Here is a 21,123-nt window from a genome sequence, read left to right on the forward strand (position 1 = left end):
ATGCCATAAATGCCTCAATCCGGCAGGAGCTGGTTTAAGGGAAAGGAGGAGTAACAGGTCGAATTCAATTTGGAAAAAAAGTCTTTGATTCCTGACTAGTATTCTTAACCCATGTCTACTTAACCCTAGACCGGGCGCGCCAATTTCTGTCACTCTACCGGGCGCGCGGTTGACTTTGTCAACCGGTTAAGTTTTCAGTCATTTACAGGCATCCAATCGCATAAACATTTCATTTAACGGCGTTGTATCTTTTGTTTCAATGTTATTCTCCAAATAAGATTAAAAACTTGTATGAGTGATTAATATGAATGTACTTAAAATGAATAACCACGAACGCGTGAATAATTCTGATAGGGACATGGATGTTGCGCCTGTTTAAAATGAGTTAAGCAGTAGATACATAATTAAATTAAAATAATAGTCATATTTTAATAATTTCACAATTATACAATGAAATGATCAGATATAATAGCAAAAAATGACTGAATGAAAAATATACTTTGTTGCCATGTCCAAGAAATCTTTCACACCTTATCCCCCGAGCAATGCTATAATTTCACTGCGGTTCACAAATTTAGCATCGCGCTCACAGCTGTAATTCACTTCCTCCCGCTTCCTAGAAATGTACAAATTAGTCCAGTATAATAGTCCATTGACCATCTCAGCGTTTATCAACTGCATGAAGCAGTCAATTTGTGTTGATACCTTCTTCGCCTCCCCTTCCGGTCATGGCAGTATTTTTACAATATTGCTTGCTTTTACCCTCGAAGTATGTTTTGAAAAATCCTTCGTGGACCACATTGTTCCTCCACCTCTCCCGAAGATAAATTCCCTTTCGTTATCGTCTTCATAGATCCCACTGTCTGAATCGGCTTCCTGTTCCGCATCACTGTTATGATCCTGATCCGATACGTTTATAATTTCCTCCTCCCCATCCGAGGCAGAGTCCTCTATTTCATCGGACAACTGGCTCAAAATGTCAGGTATGCCTACATCGCTGACAAAACGAGACCTAAAATAGGAATATACTACATGTAATTACGCCTGACTTTGCCTAATTACCTGAAAAGTACAGAGAAAAGGAAATTTTCAAGAAATAAATTTGACTTACATGACCAGGTGCGCGGAGGGTGCGGTGTCTCTACCTGATGGGAGAGTTGTCGCACAGCAGTCGGGCAGAGATGCCTCATTGCTACCAGATTCAAACAGCATTCTCAAAACATTTAATACTATTCAGAGTGTGCCGGCATTTTACTAAATATTTTATTGCCTCAAGATTCTTAAAATACATAATTTATTTTTATTGATTTCATTGTTTACATTAGTGTTATTATATAAAATTATATTATTTTCATAAATAAAAATGTATTTAATAGACCAGAGTGTGTTTTTATCATGGATGAGCCTGGAGTGCAGGCTAACAAGCAACCTGGTTCTTTGGTAACGAAAAGAGTTTTCAAATTTGTTCATGTGCTAAAGTCAGGAAAGAAAAACTAAAATGTAACTGTTCTGTCCTGGTTTAATGTTTTAAGATAAAAAAGGCGAAAACAACTCTCGTTGCATGAGGCAGGACACGACCAGTGAAGAGGACCATCTCAGCAAATGGAAAGAGCCCATTAAATTCAGAAACAAACCACTCCTGTGAATGTTGGAAAAATGACTTTCTAACTTAAAGAAGAAGAAGATTGGACCCAGTGTTTGAGTTTGCTACCAGTGGCTCCACGAATCTTGCTCTACATATATTCACAGCTGTGGCAGGACAATTTACTAGGGAACAAAGTGCTAAAAAAGCAGTCTGTATAAATTTCTACCTTTTAACATGATAAATATAAATTTTTGACACAAGAATCATTCAGGGCTAAATTAGATTTAACAAGATAATTATCACATTATCAATACCTGTCTGAAGCATATTTTCAAAAGGGACTAAATTACTGTCTCAGGACAGAATTATTTTTGTGATCTTGATGTTTTCATTATATAACAGAAAAATCCATTGCACATGCACGTTCATAGAAATTGAGATTAAAATATGATTAATGTTGTGAACTATGAGTTAGATCCTTTTACCATTGAATGATTAAATTACATAGCTATAATTGTCTTATAGTATGTTTTAATGTTCAGTTATATTAAAGTTGAAGATATTATTTTATATTTGATTTTGCTCTTGATTATTTTACTTGCAGCATCTCTACCGAGCAAAGTCGGCATCTATACCGTGTTCTAGGGAGAGCCGCCATTGATGCAACAATTCTTTTCGTTCTTTCCTTTCTCGCACTTAGTTGCAATTATGGTTTGCTCATCTGTGATCTAATGAAAATATTTTCAAATTTTGCTTTATCAATTTGCAAAAAATTTATCTACGGATATATTTCAAATCATGGAAAAAGTATGGCAACTTTACCGGAATTACCTTATGTAAAAACCTTAATTTGCTTTAATTAATCTTAAAATTGTCTTAAGTGAAACTATTGATTGTTGACAAGAAAGGCCTGTGCTGATTACAGATCCAGACCTCACCATGCATTCTTATAACATTGATAACATGTATGCCAACATTCCATTAGCAAAAATCATTAAAAATCATTAAAATCTAAAATAACAAACAGAACAATCTAAGCAAGCTTGGAAAAAAAAAAAAAAAAAAAATTGAGTTGTATTAAACGGCTGCTACTACTACTACTACTACTACTACTACACCTTCAATAAAGTCATTTATCACCAAAAAGGACTACTGTGGGAACCCTGACTTCTGGAATTTTGGCTGAGATTTTCTTTGATAATTTAGAAAAATTAAAGTAATAACATTAACGGCATTTTTCATTGGTAGGATGTGTGTACCTTCACGTTTATAGACCAACAGGTAACGAACAGTAAAGCCATACTAGATCAGCATAATATATAATATAAATAATATAAATTTCACACTTGAATCAGAAACGAACAAAACATTAAACTTCCAAATCTCAAAATTACAAGGGACAAAAATTTCCTCAAATATGACATTCATAAAATGATTAGGAATGATTCTCTTCACCCAGGCTCCCATAAAATAAAGAAAAGCCTTTTGTGGCATGACTAGCTGATGTACCCGTGCTTCGCTACGGAATTCTACATTGTATACAGAATTCTAGGTTAGGTAGTGTACACGTTGTGAGAAAGATTGTATGAAATTGCATAGCTCTTAACTTTACCCTAGAAACGCGACGGGGAAGTCACCAAACATCGTTTCTGATATGAAGACTGAGTTAGGGAATTTTCACTGTAATAGTAGACCCGCTTGCATACCATCAGTCACAATCATGTTGGGTAGTTTTCATTATAATGGTAGACACGCAGTCTCCACCTGCCTTTTTATATCCTCAAAAAGACTGTCTTGGTGCTTTTCTCAACTGAAATGAACATACATTACAATGACGTCAGTAGGAAAGGCGTGATTAAAAGCAATGCTTTCATATAATAAAATACTCTATCAAATGAAAAACCGCACATTTTATCACTTTTTAACAAACAGTACTATGCTGCTGATCAAACCGTCCAAAGTTCCAGAGCTGGCATGACCAGGCTGCAGACAGCTGTGAGCCGTGAACAATCTTTGTTTTTCTTCGGCAGGGGTGTGTGTGTGTGTGTGTGTGTGTGTGTGTGTGTGTGTGTGTGTGTGTGTGTGTGTGTGTGTGTGTGTGTGTGTGTGTGTGTGTGTGTGTGTGTGTGTGTGTGTGTGTGTGTGTGTGTGTGTGTGTGTGTGTGTGTGTGTGTGTGTGTGTGTGTGTGTGTGTGGAATAGTGGCATATCCCAGGGCAAAAACTATGCCCTTTTACTAATCTGTTTCCTAGGAGTACCCAATGAGTCGGAAAGTATCAATTCACTACACTGGTGGCGGAAAAATCTCTCGCTTGGGGGAAAATTTTTCCTCCAAGCCAGAGGAGAGACCCCCTCTTCACTGCTAATTTGGAATAAAATTAGTGTAGAATTTAATTAACATTAAGAGGAAGAGGCTTTTCTTAAGAAACTGCTCTTTTCAGGGTTGAATTTTGAGTTATTTAGTGAACTGTGGTGTTATAATTTGAAATAGCCCCAATTGTAACTCTAGACCAGGTCATACTACTACTCTACTAAGTGAGCCTCTGCCTCAAGTATGCCCACTGCTCATTCAAAACAGCACGTCAGAGTAGGGATCGAATAACTGGAATATTATGAGGAAACAGTGTGTTACGTACCGGTTGTATCAGAAAATGTATGAGCCAGAGGAATGGCATGCTAAAGAAGAAAGTTTTGTAACTCCCCGGCTGTTTCCTGCCAATATTCGGTCAAGCTATTATACTCGGTACGCAGCAGTAATCACATCTATCGGAGTTGAGAGGCGGAATAAGAGACAAAGAAACCACGACAAACAATGGTCAATGTAATGTTATTGTTGATCAGTGTTATGCGCTTTCGATATTGTAGGTCATCACATGTAGTTTTCTTCCGACTCTGAAATGCCACTCTTATTATAATTGGTACGTTAAAACTTAATAAATGACCGGAAATAGTATTCTCTATAACTTTTGTTATGTAGTACTTTTCGATAGGACCAATAACATAGGTATTTAAAAATTACATTTTAGGCACCTTCCCCTAAACTACAATTTCAACCAGGGTGAATAAAATTGTTTATAGCTTAGACTGTTGTTTCTTATTCCCCGACTATATATACTGATATTCATTAAATTATGTTAACCCATTTTCTCGTGGCTCGGCGTTGATATGGGCTTAGCAACAAAAATACAAATTCATGAATATTTATTTATTTATTTATTTATTTATTTATTCATTTATTTATAAATGCCCTTTTACAGTGGCAAAGTTAGGGCTCTAGGCCCTATCTTCCACTTAACCACATACTAATCAAAATCTTATATAAAATACTGAGATACTTAAAATAGTGAAAAGTACAAAAATTAATAGAATTGAGAATAAATTTAAATAAATTACTAAGTTAATACTAAAACTAATTTATATTAAAATTTGTGTTATCATACCCAGTACGGTAGAAATGTATAAGATATAAATGGTCGTAAATTTAATTCTATATAGCTTATGGTTGTGTAGTATTTATCGATACGACTGCTAATATTATAAATATTTGAGAATTAAATTTTAGGCCTTCCACTAAACTATCATTTCACTCAGCGTGAATTAAACGATTTGTAGCATAGACTGTAGTGGCTCATTCTCAGACTTCGCATACCAGTTTTCAATGAGATAGGACCACTAATAACGTAAATATTTAGGAATTGAATTTTAGGCCTTCCCCCTATATTACCATTTCAGTCAGCGTGAATAAAATTATTTATAGCCTAGTTTGTAGTGTCTTATTCTCCGACTTTGCATACCAATTTTTATTAGGATAGGATCACCTAATAACATAAATATATGTACATGCATACATAATCATTATAGACTGTTATGCCTTTCAGCGTTCAGTCTGCAAGCCTCTGTGAATTTACTAAATGTCGCCACAATCCTCGATTTTCAACTAGTGTTGTGGCCTCATTTAGTTCTATAATCGTTAGAAACTGAGTCTAACCATCGTCGTCTTGGTCTCCCTCTACTTCTCTTACCCTCCATAGCAGAGGCCATTATTCTCCTAGGTAACCTATCCTCCTCCATTCACCTCGCATGACCCCACCACCGAAGCCGGTTTATGCGTACATCTTCATCCATTGAGTTCATTCCTAAATTATCCTTTATCTCCTCATTCCGAGTACCCTCCTGCCATTGTTCCCACCCGTTTGTACCAGCAATCATTCTTGCTACTTTCATGTCTGTTACTTCTAACTTATGAATAAGATATCCTGAGTCCACCCAGCTTTCGCTCCCGTAAAGCAAAGTTGGTCTGAAAACAGACCGATGTAAAGATAGTTTCTTCTGGGAGCTGACTTCCTTCTTACAGAATACTGCTGATGGCAATTGAAAATTAAATTTTACGCCTTCCCCTAAACTACCATTTCAATCAGCAGGAATAAAATTATTTATAGCCTAGATTGTAGCGACGTATTCCCCAACTTTGCATACAGGTTTTCATTAAATTCTCTTTAGCCGTTTTCTAATGATGCGTGTACATACATACATACATACATACATACAGACAGAAATTACGGAATAGTAAAAAGTGCATTTCCTTGTTACTGTGGACATGATCGATACAGAAATACAATTCTTTTCAAATTCTGAGCAGTGTATAGACAAAACTCTTATTTTATATATACAGATTTACAGAGCCCCTAGTATTCCACATTGAAACAAAGATTATAGAAAGGAAATCAGTCATGTTTACAGTATAGCAGTCAACAATGGTTATAACAAGAATTACATCAATAAAATAAAGAACAAACCACCCACTATTTTGAAAAGAAAGAATTTAAGGAGTTAAGGGGCTGTCACCTTCACATTAAACAATAATAAACTTTACCAAATCATACATTTTTTTATAGTAACAGGACCTTATCATGCCTTCAAAACCAATATCAACTCTAAAATACTTTACAACACTCACATTTTCAATAACAATAAATGATTGAAATGTGCCCAATATGAAACCAGGTACATTGCAGAAATTGGCAGGAATTTCACCACACGTTATAGAGAACTTGTAAATGCCAGTAGGCACATTCCATTTTCCCTGATGGGTGACAATATGAGTGAAAATAACCATACATTTTCCACCATAGATCAATATTTGTAAATTATCCACACAGTCAACAAGGGAACATTCCTCAATATCCTCAGACTTACATATCGTCCCTTAAGAAACAATACTGCGTATCTGACATTGCTGTTCCTGTCCAATATTTTCCTTAAGTCTGGTCACGCCTCCGGGCCACACATGGATATGCAGCCCATCAGAATAATTTTCGTTGAGTTCATTTTCATTTTCATCATCAGCATTAATTGATCACTTATAATGGGAGTTTCACTTAGAGTGTTAAGCTGTTTAACTTGTGATATTATTATTATTACAGTAGAGTCTCGTTAATCCGAACTAATTGGGACTGGAGTCTGTTCGGATTACTACATTTTTGGATTAACCAGAAAATATTTTCTAATAATAATGTTATTGTTTTTACGTCTCGGTAACTACTCTTACGGTTTCTGGAGATGCCTTGGTGCCTCAATTTTCTCCCGCGTGAGTTCTTTTATGTGCCAGTAAATCTACTTACACAAGTGTGACGTATTTGAGCACCTTCAAATACAGTACCACCGGACTGAGCCAGGGTCGAACCTGCCAAGGTGGGGTCAGAAGGCCAGTGCCTCAATCGTCTGAGGAAAACACTTTCTACAGTACAGTACATACTGTAATTTAAAATGTTCATTCTTTAGCAGTTACATTAATTAAATACTGTATAAAATTACAGTAGGGTAGCTATCAACCCATAGAGGAGAAAACGACTAAAACTAGGTTAAAACGACCAGTGATTGATGGTTTATGATCTACAATTATGTTTACATTAAGTTATTGTGGTAAAATATGACTAATAAAATGCAAGTAAATCTTCGTTCTATAATGTTTTTTCATTTCAGTAGGGAGAATTTTAAAAAAATTTTGAATATTTCAGTTCAGATTAACCGGACTCGATTTAACGTTACTCTAGTTTATTATCTCTTATTTGTATAGTGAATCCACAGTGTTCTTATTTTCATTGTAGAAGTGATGTTTGGTTCTCGACTATGTGTTCATGTAGTGTTGCCGTATGATGTCTTGCCTGAAGTGACTGCTACCTCTTATTGATAGAGAACAATTAAGAAAGAGTCCACCTATTCGATACAAATTGAGTTTTATTAATCTTTAAAAACTGATAAAAAATGGTACATGTTCGGCCTTCTTCAGCTGTGTGCGAGTATAAAATTTCACAAAAAGTAGTGAAAATGACAGAAAATGTTAAAATATTACAACCATAAAGAAAAACTTGTATAGAAAAGTGTTCATATTAAAGAATTTGTTCTTGATTGTGAAAGGCATTCATTCCTAGAATGATCTAACCTAACCATCTTGCCTTGTAAACCCCAAGTACATTGAGATGGTCCTTTCTTGCTTTGCATTCCTCGTTTATGGTGGGTCGATCAAAGGTAGTCGTGTAGTTAAGTCCTACTCCGCTAGTTAGTAAGACTTGACCGACTGCTTGGTGCTAGGCAGTCTGAGTGAACAACCACATTCTGTCCAACTGATTCAGATTTGCAATTGTTATGACGTTTGTTGCGAACATGTAAAGGGAGTCCGCAGACAGATTGAAAGCGAATACCTGAGAGGAAGGAATATGGATTATTAAGTAAGAAAGGATGAAGAGCGAAGTGTGGCAATCACTTCTTGTTAGGAACAACTTTAAATGGTCAACATAGTATGTGTGCCATTTAAATGTTGTGCTTCCTAATTGATGTTTGCATCTACTACCTTGCATATGAAAGGTCAATTTTGTAAAGTGCAGCCTAATGCAGTATGTCCACCAAAGCCAGTATCACATGATATCAAACAAAACATTATACTGAAGGTCATCAAAATGTGTGCAACAGGATCTCCGTCCTTTCATGGTTGTTTCAGGAACAGGGTTCCAAGTTTTGTCAAAAATAAGTTAATGTTGGCTCAGGCTATGGACAAATAAATGTTGCCAATATTCTTCGTAAATTTATTTATTTATTTATTTATTTATTTATTTATTTATTTATTTATTTATTTATTTATTCAGTTTTTACTCAAATATAGTAAACGCTCTTTTGATTCATTCTCTATTAAAATACAACACACTAATGGTGAATATTTGTGACGATGTTAAAGATGGTGCAAGTTAATTATCTGTGTCTAAAGTGACAAGTTGATATCACAGTGTTTATAGTAAGTTTGCTATGCCATTAATTAAGGGCATATTTCATTAAAATATTTGCATGGTGTTCAACATTTTATAGTCAGGCACTCTCCTCTTCTTGCTCCCTTTAAGTTTATTCGTCGTAACTTTGTTGATACTGTCCATAAGTGCATCAGACTACATTCTGTTAGGCAGCCTGCTCCAAGTCGACCGCATGAGGGTCGAATGGCGGTTTTCTGACCTGTAGTGCAAACATTCCATGGGGCTAAGTTTGTACAAAGTTTTCGTTTAATGACTACCTATGAAGCCTTACTCCTTTCTCTGCCGGGCCTGGCTACTTATTCTACGACAGTGTGTCTTTACTGCTTTTTGCTGTATGGTCACTTCTGTTCTCAATGGAACTTTTTGCAATCGAGGTAAATTCTTTAATACGTCTACTTTTCTTCATAAGTTTATCTTCAGTGTTATGTTAATATTTTCAACATTTGTTTGTCATATTCACTAGTGTTCTGTCATTGTTAATTTCATTCCTATGGCTGAAGAAGGCCAAATGAAGGTTGAACATATGTACAATTTTTTTTTTTACACTACTTCTTAGAGATTAATAAGATTCAGTTTGTATTCACTAAGTTGGACCCTTTCTTAATTGCATCTTTCAGAGGAAACTAGTCCCAAGACTAATGTAATATTATGTACTTGATATATTGAATTGAATAGGTGGACCCTCTTGTCAATTTATTTCTTATAATTGCACTTCAATACGGAGCAAAAATGAAATTTATAACTTATAACTTTCAGAGAAAGTTTGCGATTATTTTTCTTAATTGAAATTTTCGGCTCGGGTTTATCGGATTATCGAACTACCTAGTCTACTGTACTATTATGTTTGGCTTCATCTAAAGGCACAGATGTTCCAGGTTGGTTTCCTGTTAGTAGTCTGTTGTCTCTTCAGTCTTAACTACATTGTCATTTTTTGATGTGTGGTCAGTTTTCACATCTCCACCAGATTGTGCCATGTACTTTTTGTTTGATTCCTGTATCATTGTTCTACCAAGATGAAGTCCATTAGGTTGTGATAACGATCACCGGAACTTATCCATGTATAGTAATAATGTAACCGTCTTGCTCACAAAATTCTATTTCGTTTTAAGCTCTTGTCATCTTGTTGCCCTAGACCAAACTGTTCAACACGGGCTTTCAGCATTCTCTTTTACAATCACATTCCAGTTACCCATGTTAATTACATTGGGCCGATTGCAAAGCTGTATTCAGACAATGTTTATGGTTAAACAGTGTCTAAGTACGGTTGCTGTGTTGCAAAGACTTTATTTGTGGCTTAGATACTAAGACCGATGTTTAAACACTGCTGAGAACAGTTTAACCTCACATTTGACAAGTGAATCACAATCAGGAGGTGATGTACCATGAAACCTATGACACAAGGGACAGTCTGGTAACTGTCATCTTGACTACAATTCTTGGCAGCTGATATATTTTATTATATTTGGGATAATTTCCTGGAATTATAGGTCACTTCGACTACATATCAGAATAACTTGTTGTGATCGTCAAAGGGTTGTCACGTACATCAACTGGGAAAGATTCAGTTATTACATTTACTACCAAGTAAGCACACAAAATAGTGAAACAAAAAAAGTAGGTTGTGTGTGTGGGGGAGGGTTGCAGATAATCATTGTGCTAATTCAGGTAAGTTTTCTGCAACTATGAGGTAGATAAAGGCAAGGACTGGGAATGAAGAGGTGTGGCCATAGTAACAACCCCATGACTTGTCTGATGTAAAAAGGGGGAAACTACAGAAAACAATCTTCAGGGCTGCCGATGGTGCATTTCAAACGTATGATTTCTAGAATGCAAGCTACATCCATATGGGCTTTATAACTCATTTGGTTACACAGTAATATCTGTTTCATCTTCCCTTTGCAGAAGCTATTTAGATTACACTCGCCATAACACTATATTCAACGCTACACTTCCTCGTACGGTGGCGTGTCACTTTAGTATTGATAATATTATGAGATTTTAATTCCACCGAAAGCAATATTCTTATCTGTGGGCAAGTCATGCTCATGTTTAGCCATGTTTGAGTAATGTGCAGCAAAGAGGATAACTGATGGGTAGGAAGGTGACATCTGACTAAAGATTGGCACAGGCACCAACTAATTTCATTGGTTGCAACAATCAGAGTTGCATTAAGGATACTTCTATTTACATTTTTGAACCAATATTGAAACTTTAAATGACGTCTATCTAAACATGGACTGAATATAGGTAGACGTCTATAGCTTAAAACTAGTCATAGTTTCTGCAGTCGACCCATTGTCCCTGGGTCATGTGTTAAGTTCAAGAAAGGATTCCAGTTCTTTATACATTTCTTCCACTACAACAACACTGGAGGTTGGCACATAAACTTGAATGATGATTGTGCCGACCGGTGATGTCTAGATTCTTACTCGAGACTATGACACTTCATTTTAACATCCTTATGAATTGCTGCAGTGTTTCTATGGAGAAGCAAGAATAACCCTCTTTGGCCTATCAGACATCCAGAATTTACTACACAAAATTCATCATTCTGAAATTCACTTTAATCCGAAAATCTTGTCTCTCAAGATGGTACTTTCTTGCTTTAATTTTTACATTCTCTAGTTTACCAGGTCTCGGCATAGAGTAAACGTTCCATGTAGCTAAATTTTTTTGCAAAGTTTTCATTTGATAACTACCTGAGAAGCCTTACTCCTTCCCCTGCTGGGTCAAACTACCTGTTGTTATAGATAGATGTAGTTGCCAGTTGTTTCAACCTTTCATTTGTGTATTTCATTGCATTTTCTAGAGGAAACTAGTGTGTGTGTGTGTTTTTTTTTCTTTTAGATTCTGAATTTCTTGTTGAAATAAAATAAGTGTAGTTCAGCAAATAGGGTGAACTGGTATGTGCTTCTTTTCACTAAAAATGATCAATTTGTTTCTTAAATGTCGGAGTGTTTGTTTTGTTCAACAGAATGTCAGCGTTTTATGAGTGGTGGACATGGACCTCGCTTAATGCCCATTGCACCATCCCGTTGGCAGTGGCATAAGACGAAAGATCTCTTCCACTTTTATCTGATGGTTGGGCTTATTCCTGTTGGCTTGGTGGTATTTTACGCTAATGTGTTCATTGGACCGGCTCAGCTTGCCGAAATTCCAGAAGGTTACACTCCCAAACATTGGGAATATCATAGGGTATGTAATATTAAATTGTGAAAATTCTTAATGGTTCTGGTAAGTGTTTGTTACATTCATTAAATTTGAATGGCATTTCCCCTCTTCTAGCATCCAATTACACGATTTCTGGCACGATATGTGTTTCCAAGCCCACAACAGGAATATGAAAAGTTGATGCATTATACATTTGAAGAGGATGAAAAGGCTAAGATCAGGTAATGTGTAAAATTCCATTTCATGAAAAGAAATTAAAAAATAAATATTCTATATAAAATAATGACTTCAAATTTTAATTGGAAGAGATTGTATTGGGATCTGTCTGTGTATTTTAACATAGTATTGTCTTTTTTTTTTCTTTTTTTTTCAGACTTTTGGAGCGAAAAATTAGAGAAAAAATGGCAGAACGAAATGACTACCAAGCATATTACTATCGTCCAGTAATGGCAAAGTATGTTCGTATATCAAAGGAAGCGTCAGATTACCTTGAATCCCTCCGTGGAGACTAGTTACAGACTGTGAGACAGTGGGTTAGTGTAATGTAATTTTGTTGAAAATGCATTGTTTTCTGTAGTTGAAAAGTAGTCCATTTATTCTGCTCCATAATTGACTGCTATTCTGACATTATGTAAGAAATCTGGTCTCTCATTGTTGGTGAACACATTTTTACATTAAATTTTACTATACCTCGTTATGGTTAAGAATGTCTTTCTTCATCTTCCCTTAGCATTTAAGTTGTACTTCAGTAGTTTTCCACACTTGTTTCAGTTGCTTTGTATGAAGATATGGAACATTCATTGATGGAAGCACAAGATATTGTAACGTATTGTTACAAATAAAACTCCATGCGTTTTATTACTCTATTTCAGGATGACCCAATAAATGTACACACACATGCACGCACAATTCTAATCAGCCATGAATGGCGACGCTTACCAATTGCTGTCTATTTACAAGTCTCTCTTACGTATGGCACAGCAAGCCGTCCGGCTAATCCTTACTTTCACTTCCCCAAGTCTAGTCGCCTCATGCAGCAGTTGTGTGTAGACTGCTGGATTTGAATGCAAGGCTATGGGCTACACAACATATGATGACTGTTCCTTGATTTGACTCCAGAGACAGTCCAGTAATTCAGTCACATGCAGTGAACAATTGAACAGCAACAGCTTAACAGTATTTAACAGCAGGATGATACAACAGGGAATATTAATGCAAGTCTAATTATCCTCATATGATAGTGGCTTCCCTCGCTGACTCACGGTGTTCCTCCGTTCACAGAACTACACAAATACACAGTACTCTCAGGTAGTACAATCTTCCGTTCCGCACGTTGTCTACAGACCAGCTACTCACTTGACACTCCGATATGCTATTGCAGCCACAGGAGTGACAATATGAGGATAGTTCAATATTTTGCAGTGGACTATTAGGTTCTGATGCTGTTTTGATAGAATAGTTCAGAAAGTTAGCTTAGGTGTGTTTCAAGTGCTGCTGCCTATTTACTATGTAATCCCGAATAGGTCCCACACAGCTGAATTTCTGACGACGACATTTGGTAAAAATAAATTGTATGTACTCACCAGTTTTATTTCTGCAAATGTGTCTCAAATTTGCTAATAATAATAATAATAAGTAATAAAAACACTAAACAACGTAGTGAGAAATAAAACTAGTTCATTCTATAAACCGGTCACAGTTAAATGTCATCAGACCTACCACGATCAGAACTTCTATCACTGTCACCTTCCTGTACATACTCTATCATCCATAGAACTTGAAATTCTATATTTTTGGAAAATTTTCCTCACGAAGTTGGAGATGCGATCCCATGCAGTCTTCATCCATTTGAATAGAAGTTCCACTTTGAGTCATTTCACTCGTCCAGTTGGTGTCATTACGTGATCGCCGGCAGATGCCATCCACTCGGTGTAGACCTGTTTCAATGCAAGTTAGAAAGGCCGGTTCACACAAACATAGCATAGAGGTCAGCTCTCCTGGAATTATTTGCCAGGTCGGTTTTTACTTGACATATCAACTCTTTTATGGCGTCTGTAGTGTGCCCACAACTCTCGTGCACAATCGGCCTCTTCTGCAATATAGCTCCCGGGCGACGTTGCCAAACACACTTCGCCCAGTTCTCAGATAGCTCTGTCCATCCAGTCGGATTCTTGGGTTCGAAGGAAAATACCAGACAGCAAATTTCCTTTTGGGAGTGTTTTTCTTTTCAGAACCACATACGGAGGAAGATTGCTCCCGTCATCTAACATGGATAACATTGCCATGCAGCGTTACTTTTCGTTACCACCTGTCCTGATGCCAACTCTTTTAGAGCCCTTAATGTGAGCCGTATTGTCTAGTGGCATTTTGAAATAAATGGGTGTCTGATCAGCATTACCAATTTTAAAAAGCAAATAGGAATTTTGCTTCTGCAAACGAATAACGTCGCAACGAAAGGCCGCCAACTTTTCTTCGTAGGCTACAGGGAGGCATGAAATAAATGCAAGTCTTTGCATACACAATCCGTTTCTTCGATAAAAGTTCCTTTTCCATCCATAACTTGCAGTAAAATCCTCTTTTTTAAGTTCTTTTGTGATCTCTAATGATTTTAGTTGACACATTTGTCAGTACTCCATAATCTAGTTCGTCTGTCACATAGTTGTATTTATAAACCGTTCAATTTCAGGAAACTGTGCACTCTGCCCTTATAGCTCTATGATCACCATTACTTTTTAATAACATTTCCTTTTTCCAATTGAGTACACGATTCATCAATATATTTTCTGCTAGCTTCACGGTCTATGATAGTTTCGGCTTCCGTTCCAACTTTGTTTCTCACAATAAATGACCGCAAACCCTTTTTTGAATCCATCACTTGTTACCACTCATGCTTCTTCACTCGGAACACAAAGTATTAATCAATTGCCGTACCATGTGATTCCGGTAACGCACAAGTGAGCGACGGGCGTTATTTCACCCGTTGCCAAGTTGCATTACATGATACCGCTGTTGCAACGTTGATAAGTATTCGGAACAATGTATTATGAGACCACAATACGAATGGCTTAAATATGATCCACACCCAAATTTAAGGAGCAATAATTCTGTTAAGTGTGTGTGTGTGGTATTCAGGATTATGCGATATTTATAGATTAGGTCATGATTGGATGTGTGTACTAAATCATTGAATTTTTGAGAGTAACATTCACAAGTTTGCACAACACTGTTATACTGATGTAAGTACTGATCTTGCGATCACGGGAATAGAACCAGCTTTTGGGTGGTTAGTTCGTGTGCGTTTGCAGAGTTTCGTCCAGACGTGCAATTCGGGCTCATCAGTTGGATTGGCACGCCCCTCCAAGACTGCTCAGCAGTGTGAGACCAACTGCGTGGTCCTGCCTTGTTAGCAAATAGGGATTGCTAACCTGCTAAAGGAGACCATTTTTAGTATTGTATTTCCATGGGGAGAACAAATTTTTGAAAACGGGGAATTTTTGAGAGTAACATTCACAAGTTTGCACAACACTGTTATACATTTTTTTCTGTGCTCACAATTTTGGCATAGAATCCTGGCATGATGGGTTGACATTTAGGAATGCTTAAATGTGGGACTTACATCATTAGATTTCCTAGAAGCTTAAAGAACCCCTTTAATGAGGCAAAACACTGGTATATTGATATAAAATCTGTAGTAGTAGAAAGGACGTTAATCCCCTATTATTATGCACAGCGAAAAAAAAAATGCCGCACTTGGAGGTCGGCATGCGATTACTCATCCCATTTCAAGACAAAAGTTTCTTTAGCCAAATCGGATCTGGTGCTGTTGGAAAACAAGTAAACGAGAAGCTGGCAACACTGTCATATCCTGCAGCCCATCAGAATGTAATAGAGAAACATGCATCATCCCGCTCTACCGTACCGGCTGTCGCAGCTCATTGAGTAGACGGCTGGGTTATGAAACCCACATGCACCATGGAGCTATGGCTCAAATTTATGTCAACTGGATCCATATCATTGCACATTAATTCAACACCAGCGGCCAGAAGACCGCATTCAAGTACAGTTCTGTGAATGTCTTTTGCAACAAGTTGAAGATAATGAATATTTTATAAAGTATGTGATATGGAGTGACGAATGTAGCTTCATTCGGGAAGGTATTTTCAACCATCAGAACTGCCATTATTGGTCTTACAACAACCCACGTCACCTGTGAACGTGGCTTTCAGGCATAAACCTGTGGGCTGGAATCGTGGGAGGAGTGCTTTTAGGCTCTTACCTATTGCCGGACAAGTTGAATACGCCCCGCTATCGTACGTTTCTGGGCAGTACGTTGCATGATGCTTTAGAAAACGCTCCACTTGGTGTTCGGCGACAGCTATGGTTTCAGCATGATGTTGCACCGCCACACCTTGGAATGACTGTGTGTAACTGGTTAAATGAAGCCTTTCCACAGAAATGGATTGGTCGTGGAGGTCCAATGTTCTGGCCTCCACATTCCCCGGACCTTAATCTACTAGATTTTTATTTGTGGGGACACTTAAAGGAACATGTTTACAGAATTCCACCCATTTATGTACAAGACCTAATAGCTCGCGTGCATCGGCAATGGTGGATGCTGGTGTCTTGCGTAGGGCCCGGCAATATATGCTCCAGCGAATGGCGAAGTGTTTGCAAATTCAAGGTGGTCGCTTTGAACATCTGCTGTGAAATGAACGTTGCTCGTAAGTGTACGTACCGGCTCTGTGAAGATAAGACTGCGACTTCACACGTACACTATGGAATTATTGTGCGTACCATAATGGGCAATCCAGTGTAACGTACCTGCTGTACTGTAGTGTGTTTCCTTGTACCACATTTGATAGAGACGATGTTACTCTATCCACTATTATGTTCTACGTATTGGCTTTATTTGTGCCATGGACGAACCAGAGTGGTTGTTTACGTCTGTAAGAAGTTCATGTTATGTTTGAATGTTTAAATGAAGGTAACTGTAACGGTAAGACAGAAGATAGTGTATTGCATAGTGGAGGTGTACATTGGATACAATTTGATACATTAACTGAAAAAAATTGGCGTGAACGTGACTCTAACATTGGCGTGTCTGCACAGCCGGCATTTATGGTATTACCTCGTCTCACTGAGCTAATGAGGCAGCTCCAGCGGAGCGCAGAGTTCATGCGAACTGTACTTGGCCACGCTGCACTCCGTTACAGCATTGCCAGAGCCTCGTTTCCTAACTCACATTTCTATTAAACCTGTTGGTGGGACTAGGTTTTGCAAGATAAACTTTTGTTGTTAATTTTGACGAGGAACCGCATGCCGACCTTCACTTGTGGCATTTTTTGTTCACCCTGTGTATTATAACCATAATATTGGTTCACGTTCATGCCAAATAGCAAATTATTTTAACAAACTGGTTGGTTTTTCTTGTAGTTCTGAATAGTTGTAAATACAGTGTGAATACTTGCAAATTCTTGAGTCCATTCTTGAGTGGTTATCTTCAAACGATTTTCACTGTTTGTTCATAAGTTGTTATATACTCATTCTACCCTTTATTGCATCATCTAGAGTACAACAAACAAAGGAAGTTTAGTATTCAGATGCACTTGGCCCTAAATTTTCTGGAGTATATTTGACTAATAGCTGTCGCAAGCACTGTTGTACATTCTTCTACTGTGTTCCCAGGAGAGAAGCTAATGCCCGTCATGGTTCATCTGTAGCTCATAAAATGGGTTTATTTATTGTGAAGAAGCGTTAACTAAATGTGAACTCCTTGCACCCTCATGTGCCTTTTCTTAGAAGCTGTATTCTTAGGTTATTAGACTGCTGAGAATTATTCTTCAAACATTTGAATTATCAAATAGATTGGGTTGAAAATATGGAACTTTCCTCACAATAACCCCTCCGATATTGTGATTAAGCGTTACTTCTGTTCAGTTTCAAAGAACTAATGTCTCCTGTTATACCATAATCAGTAAGGTTTGGATGATCGGGAAATATCTTTTCCTATCTTCCATTTTGGCTATCTGTTGGACATAAGCATGAATTGTATGTTTCTGGGCATATTTATCCGTATTTTATTGGTCATATAAATGCACATTTCAGTATATTTTATTGTTTTGGTCATATTTTGGCCGTTTCATTTGTTTAAGGTCTATTTTGGTTATATTTTGCACGAAAAATGTACTGAATTTTAATGTGATGTCCGACGTTACTTGTGTAAATATGTTTGTGGCACACTGATGAAACTTAATACTTCGGCCTGAAAGCTGAATAGTTATCGCTTATTGCATCTTATCTGAATTTACGTAACTAGTTCTAGAGTAACTTCCTTTACAGTAAGACTTGTAGTGCGGATATTTACGTCCACTGGAATGTACCCTTGTTAAGAGATACGAAAATACAAGGGCTTTTTCTTATATCTCTCAGCACTTGTGGCTCATGACCACTTCAGGTAGCGCCTAAATTATCTTTCTGTCCTTGCTGTTCTTAAAAATTTCAGCAGATGCAATTTTCAAGTCTTCATAGTTACATAAGTGATAGAGCTGATACCCAAACAAAGTGCAGTGAAATAGCTAAATTAATAAATCGCATTAAAAGAGTTTGGGGAGGAATGCTTCTCTACCAAAGGAAAAATCCTCTTGTGCAAAGTTACAGGAAGTGCTATGAATCGTTTCAATGTTCAGCAACATAGTGACACAGCTAGACACACAAATGCTGAGGTGATCGGTGAATAAGAGGTATGTATTTTTTATTTCTATATTTTACTTCAATTTAATGTTATTTTTGTGCCCACCGTGACTGTCGGCGCAGTGTTAATTCCTGTAACTAATGCGATTTTCATTGGTTTGCAGGAGCAGCAGTGTGGTGTGTCACCATTATGTGAGACTGCGGTATTAATTAAAAATAAATTTGGTACTGACCACAGTTTAATGATTCTTAACAAAATTGATAGAGATTAGTGGAATTTAAAAAATTCTAGTAAGGAAATTAATCAAAGTAGGGCAATAAGATTGGATAATGAATTATATTTTTAATATCAAGCAACTAGTGGTAAAATCATTCATTGGAAAGACACATATTTGGTCATATTTTCCATTTTGTGAGTCATATTGCTCAATTTTTAAGAGCATATATACCTCCATATTTGGGATAATTTTAGATCTTAATCATCTGAACCTTAGTAATCAGTAATTACAGGTATTTTGGAGTGCAGAAGGTGTACCTGAAAAATGTTGGTTGGGAAGCCCCTGGACAGTGACAGTTGACTAATCTTCTTCACGCAGTCGCTTAAGTGCGGCCAGTATTCGGGAGATTGTGGGTTCGAACCCCGCTGTTGGCAGCCCTGAAGATAGTTTCCCATTTTCACACCAGGCAAATGCTGGGGCTGTACCTTTATTAAGGCCGTGGCCGCTTCCTTCCCACTCCTAGCCCTTTCCTGTCCCATCGTCGCTATAAGACCTATATGTGTCGATGCGACGTAAAGCAACTAGCAAAAAAAATCTTCACTAGCAGCCAGTCAATCTCACTATCTTGTGACTGAAATCACATTGCCATGAAGAGCACCCTTGAATATTCTAAGTACCCAGCTAAATAAATCTTGGCTGTCACCTAAGTTCAAGAGCTGATGCCTTAGAATAAATAAGCATGAAATGAGATTGTTAATGAAACAATCCAGGGCCAGATTTATTCAAAGGTATCAAATAGACTTCATTATGATTAGGCAGAGATTCAGAAACCAGGTGTTGGATTGCAAAACTTTCCCAGGAGCAGATGTGGACACTGACCACAACTTGTTAGTCATGAAATGCCATCTGAAGTTGAAGAAAGGAATGAACGCAAAAAGATGGGATCTAGACAATTTGAAAAAAAAGAGTGTGAGGGATTGTTTTAAGGAACATGTTGCACAAGGGCTAAATGAAAAGGCTGAAGGGAACACAATACAGGAAGAGTGGATAGTCATGGAAAATGAAGTCAGTAGGGCTGCTGAAGAAATGTTAGGAAGGAAGAAAAGATCAACTAAGAATCAGTGGATAACTCAGGATGTACTGGACCTGATTGATGAACGACGAAAATATAAGAATGCTAGAAATGTAGAGGGCAGAAAAGAATACAGGTGATTAAAGGATCAAGTGGATAGAAAGTGCTAGGTAGCTAAGGAAGAATGGCTGAAGGAGAAGTGCAAGGATGTTGAAAGTTGTATGGTCCAGGGAAAGGTAGATGCTGCATACACGAAAACCAAGAAACCCTTTGGAGAAGGGAAATGTAGGTGTACGAATATTAAGAACTCGGATGGAAAGCCACTTCTAAGGAAAGAAGGCAAAGCAGAAAGATGGCAGGAACATATCCAACTGTTGTATCAGGGTAAAGATGTAGGTAATTTGGTTCTGGAACAAGAAGAGGTTGATGCTGATGAAATGGGAGACCCAATTTTGAGGTCAGTTTGACAGAGATGCGAGTGACCTAAATAGGAACAAGGCACCTGGAATTGATGACATTCCCTCTGAATTACTGACTGCCTTAGGAAAAACCAGCATGGCAAGGTTATTCCATTTAGTGTGCAAGATGTATGAGGTAGAAAAAGTGCCATCCGATTTTCGGCAGAATGTTGTTATACCTATTCCCAAAAAAGCCGGTGCTGACAAGTGTGAAAACTACCGCACCATTAGTTTAGTATCTCATGCCTGCAAAATTTTAACACACATTATTTACTGAAGAATGGAAAAACAAGTTGAAGCTGAGTTGGGAGAAGATCAATATGGCTTCAGAAGAAATGTAGGAACACGTGAAGCAATCCTGACTTTACGTCTGACCTTAGAGGATCGAATCAAGGACAAGCCCATGTACATGGCATTCGTAGATCTAGAAAAGGTATTCGTTAATGTTGATTGGACCAAGCTATTTAAGATTCTGAAGGTGATTGGGATCGGATACTGAGAACGAAGAGTTATCTACAATCTGTATAAAAGTCAGTATGCAGTGATAACAATCGAGGGCTTTGAAAAAGAAGCAGCAATCCAGAAAGGAGTGGGGCAAGGCTGCAGTTTGCCCCCCCTCCCTCCTCTTC

General features: G+C 37.4%; 1 protein-coding gene across 2 annotated transcripts in view; it reads left to right on the top strand.

The window, feature by feature from the left end:
- ND-SGDH (NADH dehydrogenase (ubiquinone) SGDH subunit) overlaps nucleotides 1-12,763 on the top strand; it is a 32,704-nt gene extending 19,941 nt beyond the window's left edge. For both annotated transcript variants that reach the window (XM_067140927.2, XM_067140928.2), the window contains exons 2-4: nucleotides 11,860-12,080; nucleotides 12,171-12,277; nucleotides 12,430-12,763. In XM_067140927.2, the coding sequence (XP_066997028.1) occupies nucleotides 11,860-12,080; nucleotides 12,171-12,277; nucleotides 12,430-12,568 (467 nt within the window). In that variant the 3' untranslated portion in view covers nucleotides 12,569-12,763. The remainder of the gene's footprint in view (nucleotides 1-11,859; nucleotides 12,081-12,170; nucleotides 12,278-12,429) is intronic.
- The last annotated feature ends 8,360 nt before the right edge of the window (nucleotides 12,764-21,123 follow it).

This window comes from Anabrus simplex, chromosome 2, assembly GCF_040414725.1.
Source record: "Anabrus simplex isolate iqAnaSimp1 chromosome 2, ASM4041472v1, whole genome shotgun sequence".
Taxonomy (NCBI): domain Eukaryota; kingdom Metazoa; phylum Arthropoda; class Insecta; order Orthoptera; family Tettigoniidae; genus Anabrus; species Anabrus simplex.